The 19,774-nt window shown below is 45.3% G+C and overlaps 1 protein-coding gene across 4 annotated transcripts in view; it reads left to right on the plus strand.

Annotated features, from left to right (window-relative positions):
• Positions 1-2,757: 2,757 nt before the first annotated feature.
• MRAP2 (melanocortin 2 receptor accessory protein 2) overlaps positions 2,758-19,774 on the plus strand; it is a 36,719-nt gene continuing 19,702 nt past the window's right edge. Inside the window, exons 1-3 of one of the 4 annotated variants that reach the window (XM_055135400.1) lie at positions 2,764-2,996; positions 3,287-3,429; positions 13,531-13,670. Coding sequence is in view for 1 of the 4 variants with exons in the window: in XM_055135397.1 (XP_054991372.1) it covers positions 4,861-4,862 (2 nt within the window). In the remaining 3 variants the exon portion in view is untranslated. Of the gene's footprint in view, positions 2,997-3,040; positions 3,430-4,745; positions 4,863-13,530; positions 13,671-19,774 lie in introns of those variants that run through there. The other 3 variants (XM_055135399.1, XM_055135398.1, XM_055135397.1) reach the window with 3 other exon arrangements.

Consider the following 19,774-nt stretch of genomic DNA (forward strand, 5'->3'; position numbering starts at 1 on the left):
TTTCTGTATGCTTATGTGGCCTTGGGGACAGAGAGTGGTCTGGATTTCAGTCTCCTGATTACCTGAGCTTCCTCAGACCCGTACAAAGGTCCTTAGCAGAGCCCCTCATTGCCCCATCCCAGCTTTCTGAACATCCTATAGGGCAGTGCTTACTCCCTTACCAATTGAACCTGACCTCAGTTCCCACCGTATTACCTCATGGCAAAGGAAAATGGGTTGTGGTTCTTAATCATGTGACCTTAGGCCTTAGCTATCAGCAATTTCTCTACCTCTTCTGTTCATTCATCTCCTGGTTCATTACTTGTTCTTTTGCTGACTTCCAGGTTTGTGTTCTGGGTTTCTGTTATCAGCCCCCTTGTACTTTCACTTCATGTTCTCAGAGCTTTAATCACATATGGATCCCAATTTTTATTTATTTATTTCTGTTTTGGTTTGGGGCCCACACTTGCAGTGTTCAGGGATCACTCCTGGCAAAGAGTTAGCGGATAGCATGTGAGGCTGGATATTAAGTCCAGGTAGGCTGTGTGCAAGGCAAGCACTTTACACGCTGTGCTATTTTTCCACACCCCCACCCTCAAACCCCTACCAGGTTACAATTCCAATATTCTTAAGTCTGGTCTCCTGGGCATGTGGCCAATGAAATATCTTAGTTGACATTTTACACTGGTCACCACAATGAATTGTTTTTTAAAAATTGTCTTTGCATTTTGAATATGTGATCTCTACATCCATCCATTTGTTAGGACTACCATAGAAAAATATTACGTCGATGGCTTAAGTACAGACTTTGTTACCTCACAGTTCTGGAGTCTGGAAGCTCAATAACAAAGGTTCTAGTATGGTTGGTTTTTGCTGAGGGCCCTAATGAAGAACATTGAAGCTATGTTTTAGGACAATAACATACTAACAATAACAAAATATGGATGGAATGTTTTCTAGTTTGTTTTACATATCAAGCAGATCTATGGACAACTAGGAACAGCCTATCTCTATAAACTCTAAAATGATAAGTGTTATAAGAAAGGGATCAGATTCTAGAATAAGAGTTCATTTGTCAGGCCAGATATGGAGACCATAGCCTTGAATATATGAAGCCCTTGGTTGAATCTTCAGTTCATTTACTACAGGGCAGTGAGGTGGGCTTCATGGAAGAAGCAGCATTTGAGATGTCCCTTGAAAAAAAAGGAGGGAGGTACTGCTGGTCCCAGGGAAAGGGTGAAGAGAAAGGATTCAATCATGGAAAGACATAGAGATCAAGGGAATGAGACAGAGAGGCAAGGGAAATGGGTGATCTGCCATCTTATTGATGAAGTTGCTCCCGCCACATGCTGCAGTTTCTATGGAATGACTGGTCAGTGGCCTTTCCCGCTTACCGCCTTGTTCTCTGCCTCACGAATCCTTGGCCTCCTGTCCTTTCGGACCATCTGATTCAGAGAGCTCAGGCAGAATCTCTGATGAGCCGTGCCACACCCTGACCTGCCTTCATCTCAGACTCTCTTCCATGATGATGCGCTGATCCCAGGAAGAATCTGCAGCTGGAATCAATGTGCAGCTTTGGGGAAGGGCTGAAGACTCGTCACACCAGGGGCCAAGTCGGAGTATTTGATTAAATACTTCGAATTAAAAGTTCTTTGAATTAAACTGCCTGTGTGTGTGAAACAGAAGGATCCATGCACAGTTGTAAAGATGATTGGCACCATATTTAATTTTTCACAATAACAAGACTCATTTTCCAGACTTAATGAGCCAGCTGTCATTTCCGGGAAGCTGATTCTGGCACCAGACGACTGAGTCTTCCCCCTTCTCGCCCCTCCCCTCCCCCCACCAGCAATCTCTGTGGGCTGCGAACGCTGTAGGGCCCTTGCAAAGTGGTGTTGTGGGAATCAGGGTGCTAGGGTTCCCCCCCACCCTCCACACACACACATGCATTCTGAGCTCCAAGGGAAGTTTCTCCCCTTAATAAGAGATGACCTTGGGCAATGCACTTTTACTTCCTAAGCCACAGTCACTTCTCCATGAAATGGAAATAACAGTGCCTGTGAGTGGAAGTGACCCTTACTGTTGAGAAGAGAGCAGTGTAGGGGACAGCAAGTGTGTTCTCTCTAGATGGCTGTGCGGCTCACCACCTAGCTCACCTTCCATTCTTCACCTGAAAACCAGCTAGGCCAGCCACCTTTTCTCAGTCCTTGGCACCACACAAGGACTGAGCACTAAACGAAGACCAAACTTCACCTGCCCACTGGACCGCCCTGTACACTAGTAGTAGAAGCGCAACGATGGGCAAGGCCGTAGACCTTCTTCCACCAGCAGATATGCAGTGGCCAGCAGACTGGCGGTCAGAGATCAGTGACAGGCCCCTCTTGGGTTTAAACCCGGGGGCTGCTCTGCCTGGGTTACCTGCCCCTTCCTTGCAGGCCTGGCTGTTGCATGCACCGCAGAGGCCTCCTTGCTGGTTTCCCTCTGCTCGGTTTCTGACGGTTCCCAAGGATGCAAGTGCGCAGTCTGCAGGCCCAGACCTGAGGGGCTGCCCTGGGACCGGGGACTCCGCAGACACTCCCTGGAGAAGGGAGTGAGCCAAGTCAGCTGGCTGGAAACCAAGAGTCCTGTCTGGGGGCATTTCGCTCGGCCCGGGGCCAGGTCCCAGGGCGTGGAGGAAGAAGTGACTGTATGGTCGGAATTTAAGCCGTGCAGGATGGAGTCACCCCTCCCAACCTCCCCGCGGGCTCCTACGTGAACTTAAGCCCAATCCTGCGAAACGACCGCGAACCTCCCCCACCCCGGCTCCCCCGCTTCCCGCCAGAGCATCATCTCAAGCAGCCCCTGGCGCGGCCGGTTCCACGCAGCACGCGGGGCTTGCGGGCTGGGGGCGGGGGGCTGGTCCCCGGCCCCCACTAAGGGAGGTCGGGAGCGCGCCTGGGCCCGGCCGCAGCCTGGAGCACCGGCCGCGGCGTTCACGCACCTGGGAGCAGCGGCCCCGCAGCCCCTCGCGCCGGCGGGTAACCGCGGGCGGGGACAGATCCCGGGGTGGAGGTGGGGGAAGGGGGGTGGAGACAGATCCCGGGTGCGGGCACAGCTCCCGGGCTAGGACAGATCACTGGTCCCGGTAGGGGAGAGATCTCGGGCGGGGACAGATTCTGGAGCGGGCGCGTGGGACAGATCGGGGCGCGGGGACAGATCCCGGGCTCTTGCTGCTCCGGCGCTGGAGCGGAGCGCTAGGTTTGGGGATTTTCGGTCAGGGTCTGCAGTAGGACTCAGCCGCCCTCAGAGACCCGCTGGTACATCCCAGGGACGCGGGGGTGCGGCCCGAGGCGGCGGAGGACGCAGCGAACGGCAGCAGGCGGGGTCCTCGCCCAGGGCCCCCGCAGTGCTGGTGCCCGCAAGCAGCGCGGCCGGACCGTTCCTTCATCCTGTGGCCACCGCGCGTTAGAGGCAAGTATCCGTCCCGTCCGTCCTGCCGGGTCCCTGACATTAACAGAGAGAAGGAGGCGCAGCGTTGGAAACTTGTTTGGGGATCCGTGAGATAATACAGCGGGTAGGACGCTTGCCTTGCATGTGGCTGACCCTTGTTCAGTCTCCAGCACCCAATATGGTCCTCCGAGCCCCGCTGGGAGTGAATCCTGAGCACTGGGCCACTGGTAAGCCCTGAGCATTGTCGGTGTGGCCTCCCCTTACCCCCCCCCCCCACCAATTCTAATTTGGTGGCTTTATGGTGCCTGCAGCAGTTTAGGTGGCTGTCGATGGTGGTGGTGGTGGTGATGGTGGTGTGGGGAGGAGAATCCCAGTTAGGCCTCTAGATCTAGCCTGATAATGGTGTCAGAAAGCAAAGGAAGGGTGGAGACTGTGACCTTGTTAGTCTTGATGAATGAATGAATGTTAATTCTCAGGACAGTTCCAAAGCTAAGCGTAATGCTTCCTGTGTGCACATGGAGAAAATGAAGGTGAGGTATTAAAGGTACAAACCTAGTCGTGTAGATAGTGGGAAGTGAGGATTCAGAAAGGGAGCCTTGGAACCCGAGTCCCTATGATCCACCCATGGGTACATCCCAGAAAGCACCCAGCCCCGGGAGGAGGAGGGACAGAGTTTGTTCTAACGAGTACCATCACCCAGTTTCATGGGCAATGAAATGATACTAATCGGTGACCACAGTAAGTAAACTTGCTTCTAGCTTATTCCTTTCCTTCTGGTGATACTCAGGGAACCATGGGCCATGCAGGGGATGAAACCGGGTCTTTGGAGAGTAAGGCAAGTAACTTTGCTTGTTGGGGACTTCACAGTGATTGTAGTACTTGAGCAGAACAATCATGGGGTATGATCAAGAGTGTGTCTAAGTCTTAGTAGCATCCTTTGCTTGCCCATGTGGACAGTATCCACACCCCCCCCAGTCCCCTTACTTCCTGGTGCTGAAACTATCCTGGGAATCTCTAGTAGCCTTTTGTGCAACTGGGGGACACTTTCTGCTTTTCACTTAAAGGAGGTAGAAGGTAGATTTCCAGAGGAATGTTGAGTGATTTTTGAGGGGGAGGGGCCACAAACTGTTGCTCAGGGGTTGTTCAGTGTTGCTCAGGGGCTACTTGCTTGGTGCTTGGTGCTTGAGGGTCATTCCTGGAGGTGTTGAAGAATCAGATGGTACGAGGGATTGAATCTGCCCTCCTACAAGCAAAGCATGTGCTCCAGGCTGTTGAGCTTCCTCTTCTTGCCACCCGAGTAATTTTTTTTTCTGTTTAAGGGGAAACAGACCAGCCAGAGCAATAGTACAGTGGGTAGGGTGCTTGCTTTGCATACAGCAGACCCAGATTCTATCCCTGGCAACACATATGGTCCCTTGAACCTCTCAAGAGGATCCCTGAGCACAGAACCAGATGTAAGTGTTGGGCGTTTGGCCACCAAAATGGGGGTGGGGGGGAGGGGTGAGACAGACCCAAAATATTTGTGAACCTCTTGCTGAAGGGTAGGGATGATGAATCCACTGAATTCATTTTAAGGGGCAGTGAAAGAGAAAAATTAAAATGGCATTTTATCATATCCCCAAAGTGGCAGCTCAGGGTGTATAGGTTGTACAATTGTGCGTGGCTTGTATAGTAAAGAATAATAGTTTCTTTCTCTTGATTTTACATAAACTTCAGACAAAAGAACATTTGGAGGTGGGTGTCTGAGGAAAGATAGTCTGGACTTTCTCAGTAGCCCAGGAGTTAGGCTCAGGGAGACCAGCTCATTCACCAAAAACTTGACCAGCTCATTCACCAAAAATTTTTGAAAGAAAATGTAAATTTACCTAGGTTGGTTTCCAAGTGTACATTGAGATGTCATTTCATTCATAGTTAAAAACAACTTCTCAATAATGGCGTTCTCTTCAGACTATGTCTTCAGAGACTTGCCTTCAGACATTCCCAAGAAGAGGGGCTATGTTTAAGATTTTATTATTTGGGGGAACCAGCCATCACACAGGGTGGTCACATTATTTTTGGCTCATTTCAGGGCACAAAGTGATTTTTCCCCTTGATTGGCATGAGAAGTATTTAGTTCCATTGAAAAGAGAGGAAAGTATATGTTTTGAACTTCTTGCTTGCAAATGAGATTTTTTTCAGTCCATTATTATTATGTTGCTGAAATAGGCTCTCTTACCAAAATCTGTGCAGTTTTCAACATGACAAAATGATTAGTAAATTTCATAACCTTTCAAGCAAAATAATTCTTCTCAAAGGTACATTTGCTTCCTCAGGAGTGTCCTTGATAACATCATAAACAACTTAGGCACTGCTGCTTCTGAGAAGCACCCTGAAGCCACCTGGTTAATTAAGAAAGGAAAATTAGACAGGAGAGATAGTACAGCACGTACTATCAGGAGAGATCCTTGAGCACAGAGCCAGGGCCAAGCCCTGAGCACTGCTGAGTATGGCCCCCAAACAAAAACAATTTTAAAAGTGAATTTAGGAGATGAGTGAGACTATGATTGTGAACATCACCTATTTTTCTGTAAGCTGTTGCTCAGATTTCCCCCACAAAATTAATTTTTGTCTCCTATAAATAAAAGGGGTAGAAGAAGAGAAAGAAACAAAAATTAGAATGAAGGTCTAACAGTTTGGAAACTATCCTTTGAAGAGTAAGCCTACCTAAGCGATACCAGTGCTACTTTAAAATCTCCTTTAAGGAATACCCTGCCACAGTGGCAGGGAAGGGGTGGGGGGAGATGGGATTGGGGGGGTGGGAGGGATGTTGGGTTTATTTGTGGTGGAGAATGGGCACTGGTGAAAGGGTGGGTTTTCGAACTTTGTATGAGGGAAACATGAGCACGAAAATGTATAAATCTGTAACTGTACCCTCACTGTGACTCACTAATAAATAAATTTAAAAAATTAAAATAAAAAAATAAAATCTCCTTTAAGTGTGAATATGCTGCACGAGCCCACGTGCTGCTTGTGCTCACCTGGCCAAGCACAAGTGGTACCTGAGCACATGTGTCGCCCACATCTCCCCTCTTGAGATGTGTACTTTCATGCTTTCATGTCTAATGCTGGGATGTAATTAGGGGCCTCTCTCCACCATTGGAGAACCCTTCATTCTCTCTTGAGAGCGTTACTCTCTCTTTCACCCTTTCTCCCTCCACACCTTAAAACTCTCCAAATAAAATATGTTTTACTTCAAAAAAAAAGCTCCTTTAAATTTTAACAGGAGAGGAGAGTTTTGTTTCCGGTTGTCTAGAGCAGAAGGGAGGCTGACAGAAGCAAGTTGATATTTCTCTTGAAGTATTCATTGAAAATTTCTGTTTACTCTGCAAAATATGCATTCCTATTTAATGTAAAAGTTATTTCTTCAAGTCTGCTCTTAAAACTGATGGTCCAGGAGGACAAAGCAGATGTGCACTGAAATTGGGCTATTTTGGGTCAGAAAGAGAGAGAGAGAGAGAGAGAGAGAGAGAGAGAGAGAGAGAGAGAGAGAGAGAGAGAGAGAGATTGCACTCATCTGTGGAATATAAAGTAACAGAATGGGAGACTAACATCCAAGAGTAGTAGAAAAAAAGACCAGGAGGTTTGCCCCACAGCTTAGAAACTGGCCTCACACGCTGGGGGAAAAGGCAGCTCAGATAGAGAAGGGAACACCAAGTGGAGGATCTTGGGAGGACCCATTCAGGTTGAAAGATGCATGCCAAAAAGTAGACTATAGACTGAACATGATGGCCACTCAATATCTCTATTGCAAACTACAACACCCAAATGGTGAGAGAATAAGGGGAAATTCCCTGCCATAGAGGCAGGGTGGGGTGGTGGGGGATGGGATAGGGATGGTGGGAGGGATATTGGGAACACTGGTAGAGGTTCTAAGTAAAAATTTTTTTTAAAAGAAAAAATTTTTAGGGGCTGGAGCAATAGCACAGCAGGTAGGGCATTTGCCTTGCACGTGGCCGACCTGGGTTCGATACCCAGCATCCTATATGGTCCCCTGAGCACCACTAGGAGTAATTCCTGAGTGCATGAGCCAGGAATAACACCTGTGCATCGCTGGGTATGACCCAAAAAGCCAAAAGAAAAAAAAAAGAAAAAAAGTTTAAAAAAATAAATTGGCCTATTTTGCATCCTAAGTCCCAGAAACTATGGAGGCTGAACTTACTTTCTGGCCCTTTCTGACTCTCTGCTGGTCACTTTGTTCTTCCCTGCAAGCCTCCCCTCCTCCTGGAGCCAGGCTTCCTTTGCATTACACACTAGAATCCAGGATTCTACTGCTAAGGGTGGTAGTGGGAGAGTGGGAGGAGGGGGGTGGAGAAATCAGAAAGGACACCACCCTTGTCTAAGAATCCCAGACCTTCGAGGATCATAGAAGCATCTGGAATTTTAGCTACTGTTCTGTGTCTAGCGATTAGCTAAGCCTTGCTTGAGTTCACTCTCTATGCTGGGGAACAGTGGTTAAAATATCTGATTCCACTCCTTTCTTTCTCAAAGTAATGATTCAGCTCCAGGTTATAAAGACTAGTGTGAGCCTCTCAGAGAACTAAATACTCTTGTTTGTCAAATAATACCAAAATAAGTTAAGATATAGTCAGTCTTACTTTCTGTAGTAGTAATTGTGCCAAGAGTTTTAAAAATGGGAATTAAAATGGGAAACGTGGTAGATTTGCTAAACTACTAAACAACAGATCACCAGGCCATGATACTTTATAACAGCAATGATATATATCAGGCTGAGGCTCCAGTGAGAGGCAAAACCAGATTCCAGGTCTTTATAAGATCCTTTGATTTCTGTTCTCCTTCTTGAAACTGTAAATTTAAGTAACCCATGTGACTGGGGTCTAGGAGAAGAGAGAGAGCCCTTCAGAGCTAATAGTTCCTCACTGGAAGGGGTGACTAAGCCCTTCACCCAAGGCAGATATGATCCTGGAGTTAAGATATAGGCACAAGAGTGGGCAAAGGCTCAGAGAGCCCTTTTTTGAGGCTTCTCCCTGAGGTTTCAAGCCAGAACCATCTTGAGCCATCTTGAAGAATGTTGCACCCGCTGTTTAGGTTATCAGTCAGGCTTTCATGTTGCTATTTAATTTTAATTTTTCCCCCTTTTTTTGGTGGGTTTTGAAGCCACACAAGGTGGTGTTCAGGGTTTACTCCTGGCTCTGCACTCAGGAATCACTCCTGGTGTGCCTCAGGGAGTCATATGTGGTGTCATGGATCAAATCCAGGCAAGCCACTTGCAAAGCAAGCACCTTACCCATTGTACTGATTTTCTACCTTTGTGTTGCTTTTTAAACCTGTGCATGTGAATATGTGTGTGAGTAAGTTTGTATGTGCAGAAGTATTTGAAAGGATGAAGTTCAGTGGAAAGAGGCTAGTTCCAAATATAATCCTGAATACTTTGTGGGTACAGACCTTGACTTTTTGGCCTCCACGGAATCCTTCAAAGTCAACTTGTACTGTTTAAAATTCTTGTTGGACTGTGTTGACCCAGGCTAATTTTAGTATATTCCAAACTAGTGCTCTTTCTCCTAAAGGCAATGTTGATGAGAATATAATAAATATCTTTGTTAACGATGGCATCTAGCTGGACAGATTAATTACACTTTAAAAATGTTTTCTAAAAATATATTTGGTGTTTAGTTATAGGAAGAGTGATTGGTATCAAATAAGTCATTTTAAATAGAGCTTCTGGGGCAATTTTTCAACTTATTAAAGAGAACATTGGTTTTTAAATTTTAATCTCAACAGCGGTATTAGTTTGCTAAAGCTGCCATGGCAAAACACTGAAGATTAAGTGGCTCAAAGAACAGAAATTTATTTTCTCATAGGTCTGGCTAATAGAAGAACCTGAACAGGGCATAAGTAAGGGCCATAAATAAAGGTTTTATTCCAGACTCTTTTCTTGGCTTGAAATGATTGTCCTCTTGCCACCTGTTCGCCTGGTCATCCTTTATTCCTTTGCGTGCCAAAGTATATCTGAGAGGGACACAGTTCTCTGTGGGATGAGGTGTGTGCTGCTGACTCTGGTGATTTCCACTGTGCTCCAGAGCCTAGTCTGGCCCCGATCTGTGACTGATTTCCCTTCTCAATTCAGTCAGTTACAGCTCAAAGTATAGAGGTTAAGACTTATAGTGGTCCACTGTATACCAACACTCAATCCTCTGGCCCTTACCCAAGATTTCTTGGATCCAGGGAAAGACCTTCACTTTCTTTAATGCACTGGGTTTTTCAAAAATCACACTGGTTGTGCTGAAAGACTCCTCCTGGGTTGGTGCTTGGGGAAATGCGGTGTTGGGGAATCCGGCACGCAGCATATATATCAACCCTTTAAAGTAGCTCCTCCACCCAGCACTAGCTGTTGAGTGAATGCATCCCAAACCACTCCCACAGATTGTCATAAGATGGGCAATGGGGAAATGTTTAGGTGAGGGGCCAGAGAGATAGAACAGGGGCTGAGGCACATAGTTAAGGGTCTCTGCTTGATGCACAGGCACTGCAGTCACTGGAAGGAAGAGTACCCATGGGTGTGGAGATAGCATATGTCAGTTTGATCTCTGGCACTGCTTTGTCTCCAACATCAATGTGTGTAGCCCTGCAGGCCACAGGCACATCCAGGTGTGGTTCTGGGGGCTCCTAAGTACCATGGGGGTGGCCTGGGTACCCTCAGCACTACTCACATCCTCTGGCACACACATTGAATCACCAGTTGATTGACCAAGTAATGCTGGGAGGATCCTGGGCCCCCCTAAGCACTGCTTGGAAGCCCCCTCCAAAGAGAAGAGTTCGGTGAAATTGGAGAACAAAAACCTTGGTGATATTTCTTTCTGACTGGATTCCCTGAGAGAGACACTTTCAACCTGGTGACCTGGTATTTTTCTGTATATCCTAATTTTTTAGTGTCTGGTTTGGTTAGGCCTTCACCCTTAAGGTCTCACTTTAACTTCATTACCATTTTTAAAACCTGTCTACAAATTGCAGGCACACATTAAGGTGTTTGCATGAGAGTTTTAGCATAAGCACTTTGGAGAATGCAATACAGCTTTTTGTTGTACCTTCTCCATATTACACATATATACACACACATCCCACATACACAATTAAAAACTTTTTAATCACATATAATTTTTGCAAAAAGACATATCACTTAGTGTGTGATACCAGTGGAAAGCAACTTGGTATTTTATTAAGTTGCAGAACCATAGATCTGGGAGGAAGTTGGGTCCCTATTCATCTTTTTCCTTAGCTTATAGAGAGTATTTAATCATTTCTGGTACCATCATGTCATCACAGTGGGCAGCGGCAGTGTAATGTAGAAATGCATGAAAATTTCTACTTGCTTGCTGAAAAATACTGATTTCAGATAGCTTGTTCTGTTTTCTTGTGGAGAACTGCCTTTATTTAAGATTATATCTCTCCCATTTGAAAGGCACAAAAATGGCTTTTTGTCTAGAAAATGATCACTACTAATGGAGTTATTTTCAAAAACGTTCCTTATTTGGCAAAATTAAAATGTTGGTAGACTTATTTCAGATCATAAAATTTAGCTGATCTCATTCTGAAAACATTCTATAGAGATGAGAGGAACCATTTTATGAGATGAAGGTGCTTCCTTTTTGTCAGGAAGCTACTGACTTTAAATGGAATTGATGAGAAGGCTCTGAAACCTCTACAACTTATAAGCCTCTGCTAAAATGAGGTGTGCTAATAAAAACATAAAGTAGAACATATCAAAAGGAGAGTTTGGGAAGCCATCAGGGTATTTCTTGGGTGGTTAGAGTACTGTACCCTGCTTTCTTTGTAAAAAACTGATATAAAATCTGTAATGATTAGGCCAAAATAGAGGTTGATATCCTGGGAAGCATATCCACTTTTGAAGCCTGAGAATTGAAGAGAAAGTAGATAGAATGTAATTGCTAATATTGATCTCAAATCTGTTGTGGAGGAAAGGAAGTGTCCCTCCATCTCTCTAGTTTCTTCTTGGGGTTCATTGAGACATTAAATCAACATTGACAAGATTTGTAGGAGAAAAAAATGTTATTATACTTACGTGGATAATCTACACAGATTGGGATTTCAGTGGAGAAAATGATCACAATAAGGGTATATATCTTGAGTCAGGGGATGGAACTGAGCCAAGACACTACAAGGAGAGAGGAAGAAGGGTCATGATAAGGACCAGATGCTTTGTGATTAGATGTTTGCCCTGCCTTATAGACAGTTTTCTCCAATAGAAAACTGTACTTTCAGGGCCAGAAAGTACAATGGGTACAACAAAAGGTGCTTGCCTTGCATCCAACTGATCCTGTTTAGATCTGCCACACTACATATGGTTCCCCTGCCAGGAGTGATCCCTGAGCACTTCTGAGTAAGAAGAAGAAGGAAAAAGGAAGGAAGGAAGGAAGGAAGGAAGGAAGGAAGGAAGGAAGGAAGGAAGGAAGGAAGGAAGGAAGGAAGGAAGGAAGGAAGGGAGGGGAGGAGGGAGGGAGGGAGGGAGGAAGGAAAGAAGGGAGGGAGGGAGGGAAGGAGAAATGTTTATTTCTGGTATAAGTCCCTCAACTTTTATTCCTGTAGGAAGTTAAAGGAGTGGTAAAATTTCCCCATGATGAGCCCAAAAGGCTGAGTTGATCTCACCTTGAAATAATCCACATGCCAAAGTGTTAAGTATTTTTTTAAATTATTTTTTTAAAATTTGGTTACTGTGAAATTACAAAGTTATTGATGATTGGGTCCCAGGCACACAGTGTTTCAACACTGCTCCCTTTAGGGGTGCCCCAAAGTGTTAAGTCTTAGCAAAGCTTATTGTGAACATCTTAGGGAAGACTTTCTTCAGGTTTCATCATACAATTGATCAATGCGGGGTTTTGGATCTATGATACCGTGGAGTGCCTTTCTGGCTCAATTGTCTGGTGTGTGTGTGTGTGTGTGTGTGTGTATGTGTGTGTGTATGTGTACATATACATATGCACATGCATGTACACACATACATACTAATTTTTCAAGATTTATGGCATAATCTGGGTTTCTTTTTTAAAAATGATTCATTTATTATTTATTTGGGGGGGCTGTTTTGAGCCACCTCCAGCAGTGTTCAGGAGCTACTCCTGGCTCTGCTCAGGAATCATTCTTGACTGTGCTTGCATTAAGAGCCTCAACTCTTGGACTAGCTCTCCAGCCCTTGATCTCTCCTTTTTTTCTTTTGCTTTTTTGGGTCACACCTGGCAATGCACAGGGGTTACTCCTGGCTCTGCACTCAGGAACCACCCCTGGACGTGCTCAGGGAACCATTTGGGATGCTGGGAATCGAACCCGGGTCGGCCGCGTGCAAGGCAAATGCCCTACCCGCTGTGCTATTGCTCCAGCCCCCCTTGATCTCTCCTTTTGTGCTAGTTCCATGTCTGAGTTGGCCGTCTCTAGTAAAAGGCCTGTTTGGACAGGAAGTAAAGGCAGTCTTATTTAACGGTAATAGCCCCTCTGGCACATATTCTGATCATGACCTCATTGGGAATTGATGAAGGGTCCTTATACTCCTCAGAGGAGATTCCATGTCTGTACCTCTCTCTAAATGTGGAGTTAGAGAGAAGATCTTAGCTTATCTTTAAAAAGAAAAGCAGGGTGGGTTGGGATGGGGACTGGAGGTTTTCTTCAGTGGTAGTCTTGCACATGCCAGCCCCTGAGTTCAGTCCTCAGCACTGAAAAAATAGAATCCAAGAAGGAAAGAAAGTGTGTATTCAGGATTCAGGAGTTGTATGGGAAAAAATGAATATAAATTGCAGAGGTGGCCCTGTTTACACAGCCATGCAATGTGTCTGGGCTTGCTAATTACACTTCCTCTGCTTGAGTTGGAGCTGCGGCACACCCCCTTACCCTGCCCTGCCCCTCCCTCCCCCCCTCAATAATCTAACCCGTGCACACTTGAGGTAAGAAAAAATGGCGTTTCCAGGGTGAGTTTCTGGTGCAGCAGGAATTTTTCTTCATTGCTTTTGGTAAAGGTGCTTTTAGTGGCTCAGAGAGCAGTTCCTCTCTGCTGTTCCAAAAAGCTTGTTTAGAAAGTTGCCTCTGAGGAAGTTATTTTTAATGATGCTGCTATTACAGAGAACTCCATCAGAAGAGAACCTCGAGTGGGGGTGGGGGCGCTCAGGAGCTGCGGAGCCTCCCAAGGCAGCTGCCCGCAGCACTCTGCATTTCCTGTTTGCTGTTCCACAGAGAGCAGCTGCTTTCTTTTCAGCACCCTGGTGAGTACGCCTGTGCCAGACCAAGTCTTCCTCGCGGTGTGGTGTGGCCCAGATGTTCACTCACCACTGCAGTGAGAATGTCTGATACTGGGGGCTGCCTCCCAGAGAGACTGGCAGTTTCTAAATGATGGAATGGTGTCAGCTTAGATTTGTGCAGAGCTCAGAAAGGCAGCCTGGGCTTTGCTAATGGACTTTATACAGCATGATGTCTTGGCACAGCCCTCTCTTGGTTGTTCATCCACATGCATTTGATGCTTTCAGCCAATTTATTTGAAACTTGAATGAAAAAAAGTATTGTGGATGTTTTCAAGGGTGCTAGGCATTTACAAGGCTAGGACAGAAGTTCTGTCCTTCAAACTTATTTTGGGGGATGAAGGAGGGAGAAGAAATGGCTGGTGAAACCAAACCCCTCATCTTCGCTAAAGGCTATCCAAATTCTGACTGCAGGGCTGGAAAAGGGAGCTAGGCAGGTAGGGGCTAGTTCACGTTTTGTCCTGTGGTCTTGGTACTCTTCTGATCAGCTGGCTCTGCACCTCACTCTTGTCTCTAGGTGTCTCAACTCTCTCCCTTTGTTTAGTTTACTTGGGGGAGGCTCATTGGAAAGTGCTCAGGGATTACTCCTGGCTCTGTGCTCCGGGATCACTGCTGGTGAAAGCTCAGGTGCTGAGGGTCAATCTCTGGTTAGCAATGGGCAAGGAAAGCATCCTATCCATTGTAACATCTCTGTGGGCCCTGTCTCTTGGCACTTGCCACTTTCATTGCGATCTGGTATTGCATCTCCATCCTCAAAACTTTCCTTTATGTGACTAGGCCTAGTGTAAGGGAGAGAAAAAGAAGGAATGAAAAAGGTCCATTTCAAGTGGGGTATGTTCTCACTGTTACTTGCTATCTGACTCACAGGTACATTCTTTTTGCTGCTGCCGACCAGCTCTCTGCAAGGTTTGTGTTTACGCTTCTTCCTGACCTGGGAGAATGATTGGATGACCTGCTGGTCCCAGGGGCATGGGCACCACAGAGGGGCCACACCTTTGTGCCCTGATGGGGTGAGCAGCATTTCCATGAGGGTCCCAGCCTCGACACAGCATAGATCACTCTCACATGGTCTCTTCATTGTGTCCTCTACTTTCTGCTACTTTTCTATTCTCTGTTTTGACACTGAATGACACCCGGTGACTTCCTTTGCTTTGATTATTGCATTAACTCTAATGGAGCCCAGCAAGCTACCGAGAGTATCCTGCTCTCAGGGCAGAACCTGGCAAGCCACCCATGGCATATTCAATATGCCAAAAACAGTAACAACAAGCTTCACAATGGAGACTTTACTGTTGCCCACTTGAGCAAATTGACGAACAACGGGATGATAGTGCTACAGTGATAATAAATAAGATAGGCTTGGACTGAAGCTATAGAACAGTGGGTAGGGCATTTGCCTTACACATGGCTGACCCGGGTTCGATTCCTAGCATCCCATATCGTCTCCCGAGTACGTCCAGGAGTCATTCCTGAGTGAAGAGCCAGGAGTAACCCCTGATCATTGCCAGGCGTTACCCAAAAAGAAATATGCAAATAAAAGTATTTTGAAAAATGATAGTCTGAGCAAGTAAGGCACTTGTCTTGCACATGGCCAACCAGTACCCCATGTGGTTTTCAGAGCCTACTAGGAGGGATTGATCCCTGAGCACAGAGCCAGGATTAAGTCTTGTGCACCACAAGTTGTGGCCCAAAGGCTTAAAAAAAAAAGAAAAGTAAAAGACATCCTCCATGTGTCTGCCAGCCCAGCTGACCTCAAAGAGAGAAAGTGGGCTTCTCATTTTTTGCTTGGTAAAGCTACAGGGTTATAACAGTCTAGACATCTTTAGGATTTTTTCAGGAAACACACACACTCTCTGTCTCTGTCGCTCTGTCTGTCTCTGTCTCTCTGTCTCTGTCTCTCTGTCTCTGTCTGTCTGTCTCTCTTTCTCTCCTTCTTTTTCCCCAAAGCCTCCAAGTAAAATTGGTTTTTACTTCACTGCTAGTCTACTGAAATTCTTTCCTATGGGAAAGGCAAGGGCCCAGAGGTCCTGAGTGAGGCCTAGGACTGGCTTTCCTTTTCTTGCAAAGCGCAATTTCTTACTCCAACTTGAGTACACGGCTCCCCCAGAAATCTGGTAGTGGGGTTTAACTCCTAAGCTTCACAAAACAAGTAGACATCAGGTGTGGCTTGACGTCTCCCTAGTGGGGCAGGGGGGACTCACAGTCCTTTTCGAAAAGGGGCTTATAGCAGACTTTATCAGTCCTAGCCTTCCCAGCTGCTTCCAGGGTGGCAGAGGTGCCCTGGGGGAAAGTGGCTGTCTCTCTCTTTCTCTCTCTCTCTCCATGCCACATAAGTCACTTTCTCAGGGCCCATTGACTTCAGAAGGTTGAGGAAGTGTCCACTGCATCATCTCCACTGACCAGAATTATCTAGCTAGTGTTCTTGGGTGCTGAGCTGTACAAAGGTATTTGTTAAGACTCTATCCTAACTCAATCAAAGCTGAAAGAATGTGACAAGGTGGCTTCCTCCAGAGAGGGCTTAAAGCATCTTCCAAATTGCAAGGCTCAGGCTAGTCTATTTTGTTGTTATTGTTGTTCTTTTTTTATTGACTCACCATGAGATATGGTTACAAAGTTGTTCATGATTGGGTTTCAGTCATACAGCGTTCCATCACCTATCCAGTCATCAGTGTACATTTCCTACCACTTTCCCTCCCACCCTACCTCCCCTCAGCCTGCCTCTATGGCAGGCACTTTTCTTCCTTCTCTTCGTCTCTGTCTCTTTCCTTTTGATCACTGTGGTTTGCAATACAGGTGCTGGAACCAGTCTGTTTTATATTCCCTACCCTAGATAGTCCTTCTAAGTTTTGAGAGCAAAGGGAAGAGGCACCAATTTTCAGGAAGTTTTGATTATCCTATTTTATTATAAAATCCAGTGTCTTTTCCTTGATGGTGTGATGTTCTGAACATTGTCCATCGTAATGTTGTTTGTACTAATCACTCCTCCTCTTCCTCCTCCCTCCTCTCTCCCTCTCCCTGTCTCTCTCTCTCACATACACATACACAAAAATTCTTTTCATCCAGTGAAAGTCTCATAAATAAGAATACTGCTTCATAAGTTTGAGCTGTTAATTTTTATTTCCCGAGGAAATGCATCTCATCATTGGAAGAAGTAACCTCTTGTTCAAATGCTAAGAGGCCAACAATGATGCCATGGTAATAGTTTTATGTTACTTTTCTGTTCATGTTAGAAAAGTAGCTGAATAAAAGTCAAATTTTCTTCATAATTTTATAGCTCTTTTTTCCCAAATGAGAATTCGATATTCTCGTCTACCTTTGAAAGAATAATTCATCTAATTGGGTCTTCAAAATCACAATCTAATTCCGATACTGGCATGCTTCTGCAGAGCAGAACACCACAGTCTTTGAACAATAAGGTGCTGACACTCCACCATACATTTTTCTGGGATCCAGGACTAGGGGTAGGGAAGGAGGGTAGAAGGAATAGTAAGACTCATGCTTGGGGATGGAAAGAGGGAAAAGGCAGTAGTGACTTTAGCCTAGCTCCCATGGATTTTGTGGTTCTGGGTGACCCACACCATTGGAAAGGAGATAGAGGGAACTTCAGAAAGATCTTGGAGGCTGGGACTCAATGGTGGTGAGTATTTAATGAATCATCTAGTATGGCATTCAAAAGGTCTTTTGTATTTTTATTTATTCATTTGTCTTTTTTTCTGCCCATCATAAGGGATGATTTGTGGAACTCTGATATGTTACATACATCTCTTACTCCACTGAGTATGGTAGCACATGATGAAAGCTCACTTTTTAAAAAAATTTTTTTTTATTGAATCACCATGTGAAAAGTTACAAAGAATTCAGGCTTAAGTCTCAGTGATACAGTGCTCAAACACCCATCTCTTCACCAGTGTCCATGTTCCACCACCTCCCACCCCACTCCCACCCCCCGCCTGTGCAGCTGATAATTTTCACTTTACTTTCTCTTTACTTTGATTACATTCAGTATTTCAACATAAAACTCACTATTATTATTTGGAATTTTCCTCCCAAAATTGAACCTGCTGAAAAGGCAGCATTTGATAATTTGTTTTCTCTTGCTGAGAATGAAGAGACATGAGGCTGCACGGCCGTGATAGCCATAGTGGCTGCGCGGTTTTGGATTTCTGTAGTTTAGTAGCTAAGTCCAGGGAAATTTCTGCCAAAAATTGCATCATTACAAGCTCACACCTCTGTTTAGTGGGCCTTATAAGATGGTGGTTGCCACACCGCCCCGCCAGAAAGGAAAAACCTTTCCCCTCCTGGGGCGTCATGGGGCCGTGGCTTAGTTCACAGTCTGGAGGCATTTCTACAAGAAGCTGCTGGTGCCAAAGGTAGTTAGATGGCCTCTGGGATCATGGGCGTTCAGCAACTGAGGGGCCACACATATGCAGCCGCCCGGATCACCTCACATTTTTTTTAATGTAGGAGTACTGCTGTTTATTCAGCCATTCATTGATTAAGCTGATTGAACTGGGTATCAACTCCACATGACTTTAAAAAATTTTTTTAATTGGATATCCATAGGATAGACCATTACAAAGCTGTTCATAATTGGGCTTCAGTCATACAATGATCCAGCACCCATTCCTCCACCAGTATACGTTTCCCACCACCAATGTTCCCTATTTCCCTATCACCACCCCTCAACCCCCATCCCCCACCCCCAGCCTCCCTCTATGGGAGGCACATTCCTTCTTGCTCTCTCTCTCCTTTTCCTTTTGTGCATTATGGTTTACAATACAGGTGCCAAGAGGGCACGGTGTTTGTTCAGGGCATTGGGTATTTTTATTAGGATGGTAAAACTAGAGTAGGTTTTCAGTTAGGTGGCAGCTTTGAGATGTGGATATGACCCGCTGAGGTTTCTGGAAGTACAGGGAGGTGGGGGAAGGTAGCCCATCCCGACTCTGAGAAAGCCTGGAGACTTCAGTCACAAAACCCATAAACCAGAATTTTTAGCAGATTATATCTTGGTGAGGTTTGTCCTGAGACGGTGGAGTCAGTCTGGGGGTATGGCAGCAATTTTGGATAGTGGAAGCAAGTGGCTGCGAGGGGTGGGGGGAAAGCTCTGCTTGGGCGGGCCACCAGGCCAAACTCCAACCCCTCTGATTTACCCTGGTCTGTTTAGCCATGCGCGGGTCCGAGATTAACTGTGGCTTTTGATCTCCTTCTCGATTGTCTATGGGTCTCTGAAATAAGGCAAATAAATGAGCTTGTATAGCTAAGCCAGAAAGTGGTTTGTGGGTGTGGATCACACGTACCTTTTTGCCATTTAATTTCTTGGTAAACTTGGTCCCAAGTTGTTGGCATCTGTCCCAAGGAACAGTAGAAATTTTGTGATATCCGGAAGCCTGAAGGCACCATCAGGCTGCTGATGCACTCACCTCAGAGGTACAGGTTGACCTGCTGGTGGCACCATACCCCTGGAAGCTCACTTTTAAATCCAGTTCTATTGATACCTTTGGTATCCAAGCTGCACAAAGCAGCCTCGTGCCTCAAAGAAATAAAAATTTTGAATCTGACATCATTACAAATAAGAGACTGCTAATGTCTGGAACAAAGGGTAAATTTCAGGAGTACTCAGTGGGCAAGAATTGGACTTGTATTGAGGTTCTTCTTCCATTGTGTAAATTTTGTTATCTGCTTATTTTTTCTCCACTTAATTTTATCAGACTTAGTTTGATGTACTAGAGAAATTGTATGGGAGGTAAGACACATAACTTGTATGCCCTTGGTACTGTTTTGATCCCTGACATCACAAATGGTCCCTGAGCATCACCAAGTGTCATTTTTGAGCACCACTTGGTTAAAAAAAATTCTGCCTTTCTGACTTAGGTTGAAAGTCTTTACTGTTGCATATGGTGTGCAATAGATATTGAGAGTTAATTTATTATATAAATTTTATTTATTCTCTGTAGGTGCTTTATATGTTTAATCATGGATAATGAGACTGATGCTGTAATCTGAAATGTTAAGTTTAAGCTCAGATTTTCTTTCTCCTCTTCCTTTCTTTAAGAATTATTAAAAATTGTGCC

This window comes from Sorex araneus, chromosome 4, assembly GCF_027595985.1.
Source record: "Sorex araneus isolate mSorAra2 chromosome 4, mSorAra2.pri, whole genome shotgun sequence".
In the NCBI taxonomy this organism is placed as follows: Eukaryota; Metazoa; Chordata; class Mammalia; order Eulipotyphla; family Soricidae; genus Sorex; species Sorex araneus.